Below are 11,661 nucleotides of genomic sequence, written 5' to 3'. Positions count from 1 at the left end.
TGTCTTGACATCATCACAGAAAGGTACTTAGCTAGTAACGTCATGAAGGGCGTTTCCATCAGGCAGCAATATCAAGTTGTTGAGTTAGTAGCTACAGAGGCTTGTGACTTGACATCAGCACAACAATCTGGAGCTCCTCAGCAACGAATCAAACTAAGAACTCTATGGAAGCTCCCCACCTCTTACAGAGGTCATTCCTTGCTCTTTCTGCCTCTTCATGATCTACAGAAATGAAGATTCTGGAGAATTTGAAGTGAGAACAGCAGGATTGACTGGCTCTTGTCCCCAAGCTTTCCTGACAAATGGTGAGGGTCCCACTCCTACTTCGATTTACTTTAAACCACTGTTCTTTCCATTTTTCTCAGCAGCCAACACTGACCCTATCTGAAATTAGCTCTAATGTACCTAATATTAATGATGGTTTGTATGGTTAACCTTAGTCAGAGCTATATACCGCAGAGAACATTTTCCTGAATTGTTCTAACTTCAAGTAAGAATTAAACTTTAAATTATTTGTAAAGCTTTCAGAAAAACTCTGCTATATTATTTCATTAACTGCAGGTAGGTTGCTATACAATTACTTATTTAAAAATTGTTATATGTAAACAGAGTCACAGGATAGAGTTGTTTTATATATTTATTAAAAACCTAGACATGTTCGGTGCTTTTGAAAATCCCACCTAAGTTTTTGAAGAGCACAAGTCCCAATTAAAGCGAATGGAACTCATGCTCTTCAGTCACTTTTGAAAATTCCACATTACTGTCTTAGTAAAGATTTACATTCCTGCCCTCTAGTGGCCATAACTGTTCTACACCACCAGATAAGAATAAACCTTCTTTGTGTTTGGAAAGCACCTACCACATTCGTGTCTGCTATGGGAATAAAAATATATTTTCAGTGTTACACTAACTGATCTAAGCAATGCTCTGCCTTTACTCATTTAGATAAAATGTACTCTGAAACACCTGTACAGTAAAGGATAGGCAATTGTTTTGAATTCCTGGATTTGGAGATTATTACAGGTTTTACAAAACTGCCTCACACATTCAGGCCAATTATCCCTTTTCAACCTTGACCATTTTTTGGACCAGCTGATAGTGTTTTAAGTGCAGAACTCTAAAAGTAAAATCTTAGTTTAATTCTTCTCTTATACCAAAAGAAGAAAAATTTCTGATCAACATCAATACCAAGCTGCAAATTACTCCAATACTCCACTCTTTTAATCTCTGTTAAGAACTTTTCCATATTCAGAACTACATTATGTTCTACTGTAATCAGTTTATTGTAATATGAATTCTTGTACTCAGAAAGGTTGATTGATTTACTTACATTATGCCTGTAATTACTATCATGCTACCAGAAAACCAGTGAATTTAAATTTATTTAGTGTTAAATGGGTATGGAATGTGGTACAGTACACGTAACACACTTCAAGATGAGTAAAGCAGACCTAATTGCACAAGAGATAAAAGTTTCACCTCAAAAGTCAAGACTATCAAACCATTACAATTTCCACCTTCAGAATGCAAGGTATATCATGCAAAAACTAAAACAGACAAAAACAACATTGTGGTGCCACTTAAATGCTATCTTACCCCAATATTTTACAAGATATGAAGTAATCATCCATAATGAAATATTTTAGCAATGAAACTAAAATATCAACATTTTAATCATATTTACCAGATTTTGCATGACCACCAGTTCCAGCATTACACTAAACCAAGAAGTGGTCAACATCCTGGGAAAAAATACCTTAAATTAAAGCACCTTTTATTCACTGTCAATATTGCTTTCTGCGAGAGTTAGATTTCATGATCTTATTTATTACTCAGATTCTTCACATAATTTTGTACTTTTCAGTACACTTACTCATGGACAGAATAATTACATCATCACCATATCAGCAAGACGATTTAGTAGTCTTGACTAATTATTACATTTAAAACCATGTTAAGGTTATATGACCTGCAAACAAATTAACTTATGGGACAGAGTCCTAGATGTAGAAATATAACCAATTAAAATATGCTTATTCAGTTTAAAATTCAGCCCATGGTATCAACTATAATTGTCTGCATTTTATTTACATATTTTTAAATATGTAGGTAAAAATTGCAGATGTAGTAAAAATAGAGAATGCAGATAAACTATGATGGGGTGAACAAGAGGGCAGTGCATTCATTTATCTGTAATGTGCCTTGATCAGGTGGTTTATCTCCTTTGCTCCCTTCTCCCCCAAGACATAGTCATGTGATAACTGTAGCCAATAACTGCGTAGAAGAGTAGCTCTTTCTGCTCATGCACAAGTGTTTTATCCATCAAGCTGAATGCAAGAAACTAGGATCCTACAATCCTATCTATTTCACTCAGCACAAAGCACTGCAGCAGCAAGCTTCTATTACTGCTGAAGCTACCAGCCTGAGCATAAACAAGGAGGAAGCATAAACAGAAAGACAGGGATGGTCTAAAGATGTCCATCCACCCCATAATGTTTATATTGTGTGTGCACCCACAAGTTATACGGGCTAACCATGATGTGCCAGAAAATAAATCAATTTATTCATTCTCACTAGACATTATGTATTCAGCTTCCTTGTGTTAATTTAAAGTATTAGGGACTTATCTAGAAAGACCTCCTTGAAGTAAAGTTTCCACCTACATTCAAGGAAAATCATTTATTAGCCATAATTCACAGGATCTAATAGCCTTGAAATAAGACTACTGATTAACTACAGATCTAGTCCAATACAAATTCTAGAAGACAATTTAATGATCATGAAATGTGAAATACTGGTAAACAGGTGAGAAAATACTTCAGTAATCGAATGGAGTGTCCTACTTTCATAGGCCATGATTCTCTGGAATGCATATTTCGTAAATAAAACCACAGGAGTATCTTTTGAAAAACTGTTGAAGCATTGTATAATTCTAAAATGGTTAATTAAAATCAAATTTATATTCTCCACCCTCCCAACAGACAAACCCTGGAATCAAAGACTTCTCCTATTTATGGTGTATGATGAAACATAGATGAACAATGCAATGTTTGGAAAAAAATACTTTGTACAAGGTTGCAGTTCTAAAACACTTATATTACAAAGCAATGTAAATAAATACCATGCTAGTACAAAAGCTCTTATTTACAATTTTACAAATGAAATTGTATTCAGTGTAAATGCAGTGTTTTAAAGAACACAGTATAAGTAAAATGAATTCCTGTGTGGAATATTATAGTTTCTGCTCGATTTCAATGTAGTATTATATAAAAAGCATAGTTCAAGTTAATTTATGCTTATAATTTAATACAGACAAACCCAGTTTACCTGGAATGGTAACTGTTAAAGTGCTGAAAAAGAGGAAGTTTTTGAAATTTTAGAAAACACACTGTACATTATTAAAGCTTTATCAAGTCAAAATGTTAATTTTTTTCACATTTTCTACCACAATGCCTGTGGATAAAAATTTTTCATCAATTCAGTGTAATTTAGAAGTTGTTAGGTATTGGTATCTTCATGTTCAGATCTGTTGATTTCCAAAAGCAATTTGCCTCAAGCTTCCATGGTGGCTTCAGGTTTCATAATCTGGTAAGTAATCAAATATTCTGGATAAGCCTGAAAAGCAAATGATTCAGTAAGGTTAATTTTCTCAGCAAATTCAGAACACACATTTTACAGGATTTCTTGCCATCTGAGGAAAAGATGCAACATTTATGTCAGGAAGAAAGGAGAGCAAAATATCTGCCAGAAGTTTTCAGTAAATAAGGACCTCTGGTTCTCAACTTTAAAAGCTTAGGTTTTATTTATATGCATTGAAAAAGAAAGCCCAATAAATCCAGAAAAGAGGCTCAGTGTCAACGGCATACCAGTGAAAAATGGCATTTGGGCTTCTTAAAATTAAGTATATTTTGACAAGAAAAAAAACCCACTACCTGTTCTCCTCTGTAAATGACGTATTCTGCTAAAGCTAGTCCATTTACACTAGGTCGACCAGTAACTGAATGATGTCCTGGAGGAGAATGAGCCATTTTCATTGCACTAAACTGCAGGAAAGACTTGCCCAATGTTACACGGCAAAACAGCAACTGCCTATAGTAAAGAAAAACTTTTACAACCAAAAATGTTTGGAAAATAGGAAAAACATTTCTTGGTCATTCAAAAGCTTTATTCAGGGAGAGCTGTAACTTTAAACCACTTTAGTCATTTTTCATATTCCACAAATTCTGAAGTTTTATCCATAGTATTATGTTCCCCTTTTTAAGTCCTGGTTCCTTTCCCCAACCTCCAGAGATTTTTCTGACCACACACAATGCATGTTATATTAATAGTTTGTGGAAACAGAATGTTTAATAGTGAACTCAAAAACTGCCACCTTAGTTCTTTATTTTTTGGCACAGTATATGTCACTCAAACAGATGAAGTCTACATAAAAATATGCAGTAGTTCCTGACACTAAAATTTGTGTATCTATCTCAGAGAAGGAAGCCAGATTCAAACTATCATCAGGGCCAACTACAAACAGGTCTACTATAAACCCTGGCTCAAATTAAACCCACTATGTATTAGAATTTGTCAGTATATTAGATGTGGTTGCTTTTTTTCTGTTTTATAAAAAGGGATACAAGGACACATATTTCCTTGTGTATCTCCAACTGGTTATCTAAATACTTGGATAAGAAATGTAATTATGCTTTACACACCACTGAAGTTCGTATGCTTGATTTCTACTTTCTTGGACATTTGCTTTCCGTGGCACAACCAGCAACAGTACAGACTATAAAAGAGGAACAACCAGTGTCCCACATGCTCCTGGAAGGGATGGTCAAGAGACCTACAGCTAGCCTGGAAAGAGAGTGTGGGCAACAGAGAGGACCAGAGAACAGGAAGACTAAATTTCCTGTTTCCTCCCCAAAGGAAGGTGGCTCTTATGGCAGCACAGCTCTTCATACACTCTAAACAAAAATGCATTTGCTGACCAGATGACAAATTGGCTGGTCAAGGTGGTAGCTCATATAGCTCGAATGACATTTCTCTTTGTTCTGTCCAGGAAGCAGCAACTGCCCAAGCGAAGTAAGTCCGGGAAAGGCGTCTCAGCAGCTTTGTAGGTCAACTAAATACTGGAGCCAATATGCTGGGCTGTGCTCATTCAAGACATGTCTTGCCCCTTTTCAAACCCTTCATATAGAGCAAGCAGTAAGTCCCTCTTATCTGATCTGCTGAAGGGAATCCTGAGTCCTCCTCAAATCTAACGAGTGCCATACCTTTCTCTTCTTCGGCTGGGCTACCAAAGAAGCTTGGAGAGTCTTGCTTTGCTTCAAATGAGAAGGGACACAAGTCTTAGGAAGGAAACTGAAGCAAGTCCCAACTACCACTTTCTCTCTCTTTGGAAGCCAGTGGGACAATGGTAGGACAAAGCTGCAATTTCATCACCATTTCTGGTTAAAGTGACAGCCAACAGGAACACGGCACAGTGAGAAAGCTTAAGTCTGCTGAGTGGAGAGGTTTCAAAAGGAGGTGCTAAGTTTCTGAAGCATTAGATTTAGGTTCCAAAGGGTAACCAGAGACACACAAGAAGAATGCTTTTAGGAACCCAGAAACTGGTGGGAAGGGAAGTTCTACCTTGCTCTTCCTCAGAGCACTAAGGATCAAGGTCTGAACCTACAAGGTGGGGTCAAACATTACTGAACTCATCTTGAAAGAAATACAGGATGATCATAATCTCAAGTCATCTAGCGGACACCTCCCTCACCGTGAACCACATAATATGCAAGTACTGTGCTCTTCTAGAAGTTGCCTTGTTTGTATACCGTCTGGCAGAAAAATATTTATTGATCAATTTTTACTGTACCTTTCATACTTTTAAAAATCTCTACCAAATCCTCTCTTCATTTCCAGGCTACACAATTCTGGGTTTTGGGATCTGAAAGGAGGTAAGTCTTGCAATGTCTTTAACTATCTCCATTGCCCCTCCCTGGCTCTTAAGTTTGCACTACAGTTTTAAAGGGTGGCAATCAAAAACTCATATAGCAGTACTATCTGTTTTAACTGTTACTGCATAGGCAGACATCTCTACTGAGCTACAGTCTTTCTTCAGAGACTCTGCTGGGGACTTGATTGCCTCTAACACAAGCTGCACTTGAAAAATCAGATTTCTTGGTATGAATGATTCTGGTACAAAGTATTGTAACTTACCTGTGGCAAGCATAACAAGATCTATCTTTGTGAACTGGGCATCCAGTGCCACCTCCAATTCCATATACATACTGATTGCTTTTGGAAGAGTTTTCAGCAAAATATATCCCAGCTCCAAACATTCCACCTATGTATGCATGTCTCTCATCAAAACCTTTATGAATGATTGCATTCACAAATGGGGAACCTAGAAGTAAATTAATAAGGAAAAACATTTAAATTAATCACCTACAGTTTTTATGTAATCATTAATTATTAAATCATTTCAAAAGCCTGTTGATTGTTATATCCTCCTTGTCAAAAACCCCTAAGATTTACCAGTAAAGTTACCTTTTGTTGAAATAGATAAATTTTCAGCAAGTCAGAGCAACTATGTGATGCAGTATCAGTCTGCCACAGCAAGCATTTAATATCCACTGTATTACAGCAGTGTACGCTGTTACATTCACAAAACATTAGACACCTAGGGACAATTCCTGACCTGTCTTTACAGAGAAAGCTGCATAGGTGCTCGACACCCTTTCTGTAGAGCTTAGTTCTACAAGTCTCCCTGGACAAGTCGGTTTATGGGGGTTTTGGTTGGACATATTCCTGGAGACTTCATCGCATGACATAATCTTTAATCAAATATTAATCTTGAATTCCTGGAGACTCCAGGACAATCCTGGAGGATTGGCAATCCGAGTGTGAATTATGGTGCAGCACTTTGGTGTGCACTGCTATTCATACGAGCAGTGTGTACTGAAGTGCTGCACCATAACACTACCATACGGATACTGTGGGCACAAACTAAAAGGTTCCTAGTTTGCATTAATGTAAACTACTCAGGGGACTTACAGTGCAACACTTTGGTGTGAACTGCTATTCACACCACTGTGGTCCAGCCTGCGGGGCAACGTAGAGAAGCTCACAGATTCCATTTCTTTACAACTCTGAGATTCACTAGAGCTGCAGAGCTTCCTTCAACCCTAAGGCTGTAGTAGCTGCACAGCAGCTCTGCTCACATTCAACAACTGAGGGTAAGGAGAGGGATTCTTAAAAGTATAGAAATGTATGGCTGGAAAGTACCTCGAGAAGTCATCCAGTCTAGCCCCCTGTGCTGAGGCAGGACCAAATTAACCTAGTCCGTCCCTGATAGGTATCTGTCCAACTTGTTCTTAAAAAACACCAATAGTGATTCCTCAACCTCTCCTGGAAGCCTATTCCAGAACCTATCGGCCCTTATACTTAGAAAGTTTTTCCTAATCTCTAACCTAAATCTCCCTTGCTGCAGATTAAGCCCAATACTTCTTGTCCTACCTTTAGTGGATATGGAGAACTGATCACCATTCTCTCTGCAACAGCCCTTAACATATTTGAAGACATCTCAAGTCCCTTCTCAGGCTTCTTTTCTCAAGACTAAAACATACCAAAGTTTTTTAACCTTTCCTCGCAGGTCAGGTTTTCTAAACCTTTTATCATTTCTGTTACTCTACTCTGGACTTATTTGGCCACAACTTTCCTAAAGTGTGGCACCCAATACTCCATTTGAGGCTTCACTAGTGACAATTACTTTTCATGTCTTATGTATAACACACCTTTTAATACATTCCAGACTGATATTAGCCCTTTTTGCGACTGTATCATATTGTTGACTCTTATTTCAGTTTGTGATTATAACCTCCTGATGCTTTTCAGCAATACCACCACCTAGCCAGTCATTCCCATTTTGTCGTTGTGCATTTGACTTTTCCTTGCTAAGTGAAGTATTTTCTACTTGTCTACTTTCATCTTGCTGATTTCAGACTAATTCTCTAATTTGTCAAGGTTGTTTTGAATTCCAATCCGATCCTCCAAAGTCCTTGCAGCCCATCCTAACTTGGTACAATTTGCAAATTTTACAAGCATACCCTCCACTCCATTATCCAAGTCATTATTGAAAATACTGAACAGTACTGGACATAGGACTGACCCTTGGGACGCCACTAGATAGATACAGCTTCCCAGTTTGACAACAAACCATCAATAACTACTTTAAGTACTATCTTTCAGCCAGTTGTGCACCCACCTACTTGTAATTTCATCTAGACCACATTTCCTTAGTTTGCTTATGAGAATGTCATGTGGAACGGTGTCAAGAGCCTTACTAAAAATCAAGATATATCATGTTTACTGCTTCTCCCCATCCACTAAGCCAGTAACTCTGTCAAGAAAAGAAATCAGATTGGTTTTTTTTTCTTGACAAATTCATGCTCACTATTCCTTATCACCCTATTATCCTCTAGTGCTTACAAACTGACTATTTAATAATTTGTTCCTGTACCTTCCTAAGTATTGAAGTTAGGCTCACTAGTCTGATTCCCCAAGTCCTCTTTGTCCCCTTTTTAAAGATCGGTACTAGTACGTATGCCCTTCTCCAGTCCTCTGGAGTCCTCCATGAATTCTCGAAGATAATTGCTAATCATTCCAAGACTACTTCAGCTAGTTCCTTAAGTACCTAGGATGAGTTTCATCAGGCCCCACTGACTTGAATACATCTAATTCAGAGGTTCAGGAACAATGTGAACTAAACTGTAAACTCTGTATATGATGGAAACCACTTAAAGTCCGGGACTATGGCAGTGTTCCAGTACCTATGATCTGATTTATGGTAAATATTTTTTTACCACATCTTCCTCTGCAAAGCAATGTTTAGTTATTTGAGCTGGGTATTGATCATAAAATTTAGTCTTAAGTTACCCATTCAGATTTGAAGGTGCGTTGTTTGCACTGCAGCACTTATCTCTAGAGAGACCTGATGAATTCAGTTTCACAAAGATGCACCTTTTTACTAAAAAGGTTTTTAAAATTACTTGTAAATATAAAGGTAGTTATAGTATTATTAGGACTGATTTTTTCAGAGGAGATGAACAAGAGGCGGCATGACAGAATTGAGACTTACGTAAAATAAGAAATGTTATACTGAAAGTAAATCAAAAACTCTTATTTACCTTCTGTGTAATAAAACAAGGAGACGTGAAATAGAAATAGAAAATGAAAAGTAATAGCTTTTATTTTTAAAATACACAGACTCATTAACTTGTAGAACCATCATAAGATATCACTGAAGTTAAGAGGTTGGCAGGATTAAAAAAGGGGAACACATATGTAAACATCCATTATCACTTTAGACAGATACAGAATTTATAAGGGATATAAGTGCTCATGCTTCAGGACATAATCCAACCACTATTTGACCAGGTTAGGAAGAACTTCCCCTATAGATGGGTTATACCATTAAAGCGTTGCCTGCGCCTTCCTCTGGGCTGATACTGGCTATTATCAGAGAGAGAATACCAAACCACTAGTCTGATCTGGTATGATAATTTCTGTTATTCTTATGCCCATCAAAAGCCTGCATGAAAGAAACATTAAAGTTACACTGTTAAGCACTCAGCTGGGAAATGACAAAGTTGCATCAGCAGCAGCTGACCCCTTTGTATGTAAGCAAGACTATGATCTTTAATTACAAGATCACATACTATTTGTCAGCTATGTCACATTTTTCTACAGCTTTAGATATACATGGTTGGCATCTTTTAATGAATTCTGGCATATACATAAATGATTTTATATGACAAACTATTCTTACACAACACACTACAGGTGAGTATAACAAGAATGATAGCAAAGGTTTGTTGGTGTATATAAATCGCAAGTCTGTCACCAAGGTAGTATAGTTTCATTCTGATCCCAAGTTATAGCTAAGGCAGACTGTGCTACTAATTTGGAAAAAATTGCAAACTACATGGCTGCTGACAATTCCTCAGAGAAGATAACTATGTAAAAAAAAATCTGTCAGAAATATGGAAGACCATTATTATTATAAAAATAGTGTAAGTTTATAAGAATGAAAATATATAAGCTACCACACAAACATGTATATCTGTGGTTATAGAAGAAAATGTTAAATTGTATTGGAGAAGGTTTGCAATCATGTAACTATTGTAATGCATATCCACAAGGGGCAGAATTAAGGTTGGACATGCAATCTTAATTCACATTCTGAAATTAGTCTGAACTATTTTTTTCCAAATAAAAAAATCCAAGGTGCTTACAACGGACACCACTGGACCACCATATCACACCAAATTATAAGCTCTGCAGGAGGGAGCTGTGCAGATTTTACTTCAGTGAACGTGCAGCTGAGTTTCTTACTATGCAGGTAACTTAGCTATTTAGTGAGTCACTGTGCATATGCAGGGGACAATTTTCAATTGGTTATAACTGTCAAATCAAAACTTAACTTCACTGGAGCTCAAGACAACATTTTTGAACAAGGGCTAATATGCCGAATGTAAAAGCCATCTTGGTCAGAGAGTTAGTAAAACAAATTGCAAGAAACCTTCCTTACTCCTACCCCCTTCAAACTGAATCTGCTGACCTGTTTTTCTATTTTTGATCAAACTAAACACCCCCCCCCCCCCCAAAATCCACACTTTTCTTGGGCAAAGGCAGGAAAATTTCAGCAAAAAGAGCAAAAGATTCAAAGTTACAAGGCAACTGAAAATGGGAATTAGAATAGATACAGCTATAGTTGTCACCTCTGCATAACATGCAATATTGATAACAGGATTTATCAAAATTATGAAAAACTTAACTGATTTACATTTTTATTTCCAGTTGTTAATTATATAGCATATTTACCTAAATTTTTGGCACCAACAAAAAATATTCCCCCTAAAGGTTAACAGCACTGATAATGGAAGAAAATTAAAATTTCAAAGATCTTACCATGAAACAGCATCCTTTCATTTGCATGGTTATGGTTTTCTTCAGAAACTTCTTTCCTTCTGTGAGTGTATCTTTCCCAGAGTTTTTTGTTACACACTTTTTGAATCTGAAATAATTAAATCAGAATTCAAATTCTAATTTGAAGAGAAGACCTTCCAATTTTTTGCTTTATCATTTTACAGACATTTTGATGAACAATGGCTATATCACAATAGATCCACTCCAAAACTGGGAACATGTAGTCAAATTTCTAGAGAAGAAATAAGATCATCTCCCTCAGATTCTAAGGAATCCAATTAGTCTTCTAGCATGATATAGTGAGTAAAATCATCATCATCATCAACTTAAGTTAAAAGCCATTCTGTTCTAAACCACTGTTCAGTGATCTCTCTAAAGTTTTAGACTGACATTTATCAGGCTTACTCACAACTTAAGCATTTTTTGGAAACTTTAAACAAACTAGATAAAAGGGATTTTTCAGATTGCAACCCCCAATCCATCCAAACTTTGATAAAATAATTCTCTCCTTCCATTCAAAGAACTGCTAAACCCCTTCTTTAGATTTCTTTACTGGCTTCCTCACTTTCCATATTAATTCAAGCTGCTTATTACCACCTTTACGGAACTGAACCATGTCCATCTCTGTTCTCAGTCTCATTCTAACTCCTGCCCCTCCAGTCCCGGTGGATAAAAACTGATTATTTTTCAAAACAAATT

The 11,661-nt window shown here is 36.7% G+C and overlaps 1 protein-coding gene across 8 annotated transcripts in view; it reads right to left on the bottom strand.

The window, feature by feature from the left end:
- Positions 1–1,364: 1,364 nt before the first annotated feature.
- The window catches only part of TNKS2 (tankyrase 2), a 70,249-nt gene continuing 59,952 nt past the window's right edge, over positions 1,365–11,661 (bottom strand). For 6 of the 8 annotated variants that reach the window (XM_073353834.1, XM_073353838.1, XM_073353837.1 and 3 more), the window contains 4 exons: positions 10,945–11,050; positions 6,193–6,379; positions 3,933–4,089; positions 1,365–3,615 (listed from right to left, as the gene is read on the bottom strand). In XM_073353834.1, coding sequence (XP_073209935.1) covers positions 3,553–3,615; positions 3,933–4,089; positions 6,193–6,379; positions 10,945–11,050 — 513 coding nt within the window. In that variant the 3' untranslated portion in view covers positions 1,365–3,552. The other 2 variants (XM_073353839.1, XM_073353836.1) reach the window with 2 other exon arrangements.

The sequence above is a fragment of the Lepidochelys kempii genome, chromosome 7 (assembly GCF_965140265.1).
Source record: "Lepidochelys kempii isolate rLepKem1 chromosome 7, rLepKem1.hap2, whole genome shotgun sequence".
NCBI lineage: Eukaryota > Metazoa > Chordata > Testudines > Cheloniidae > Lepidochelys > Lepidochelys kempii.
The sequence above is the reverse complement of the archived record's forward strand: the minus strand, read 5'-3'. Positions and strand labels throughout refer to the sequence as shown.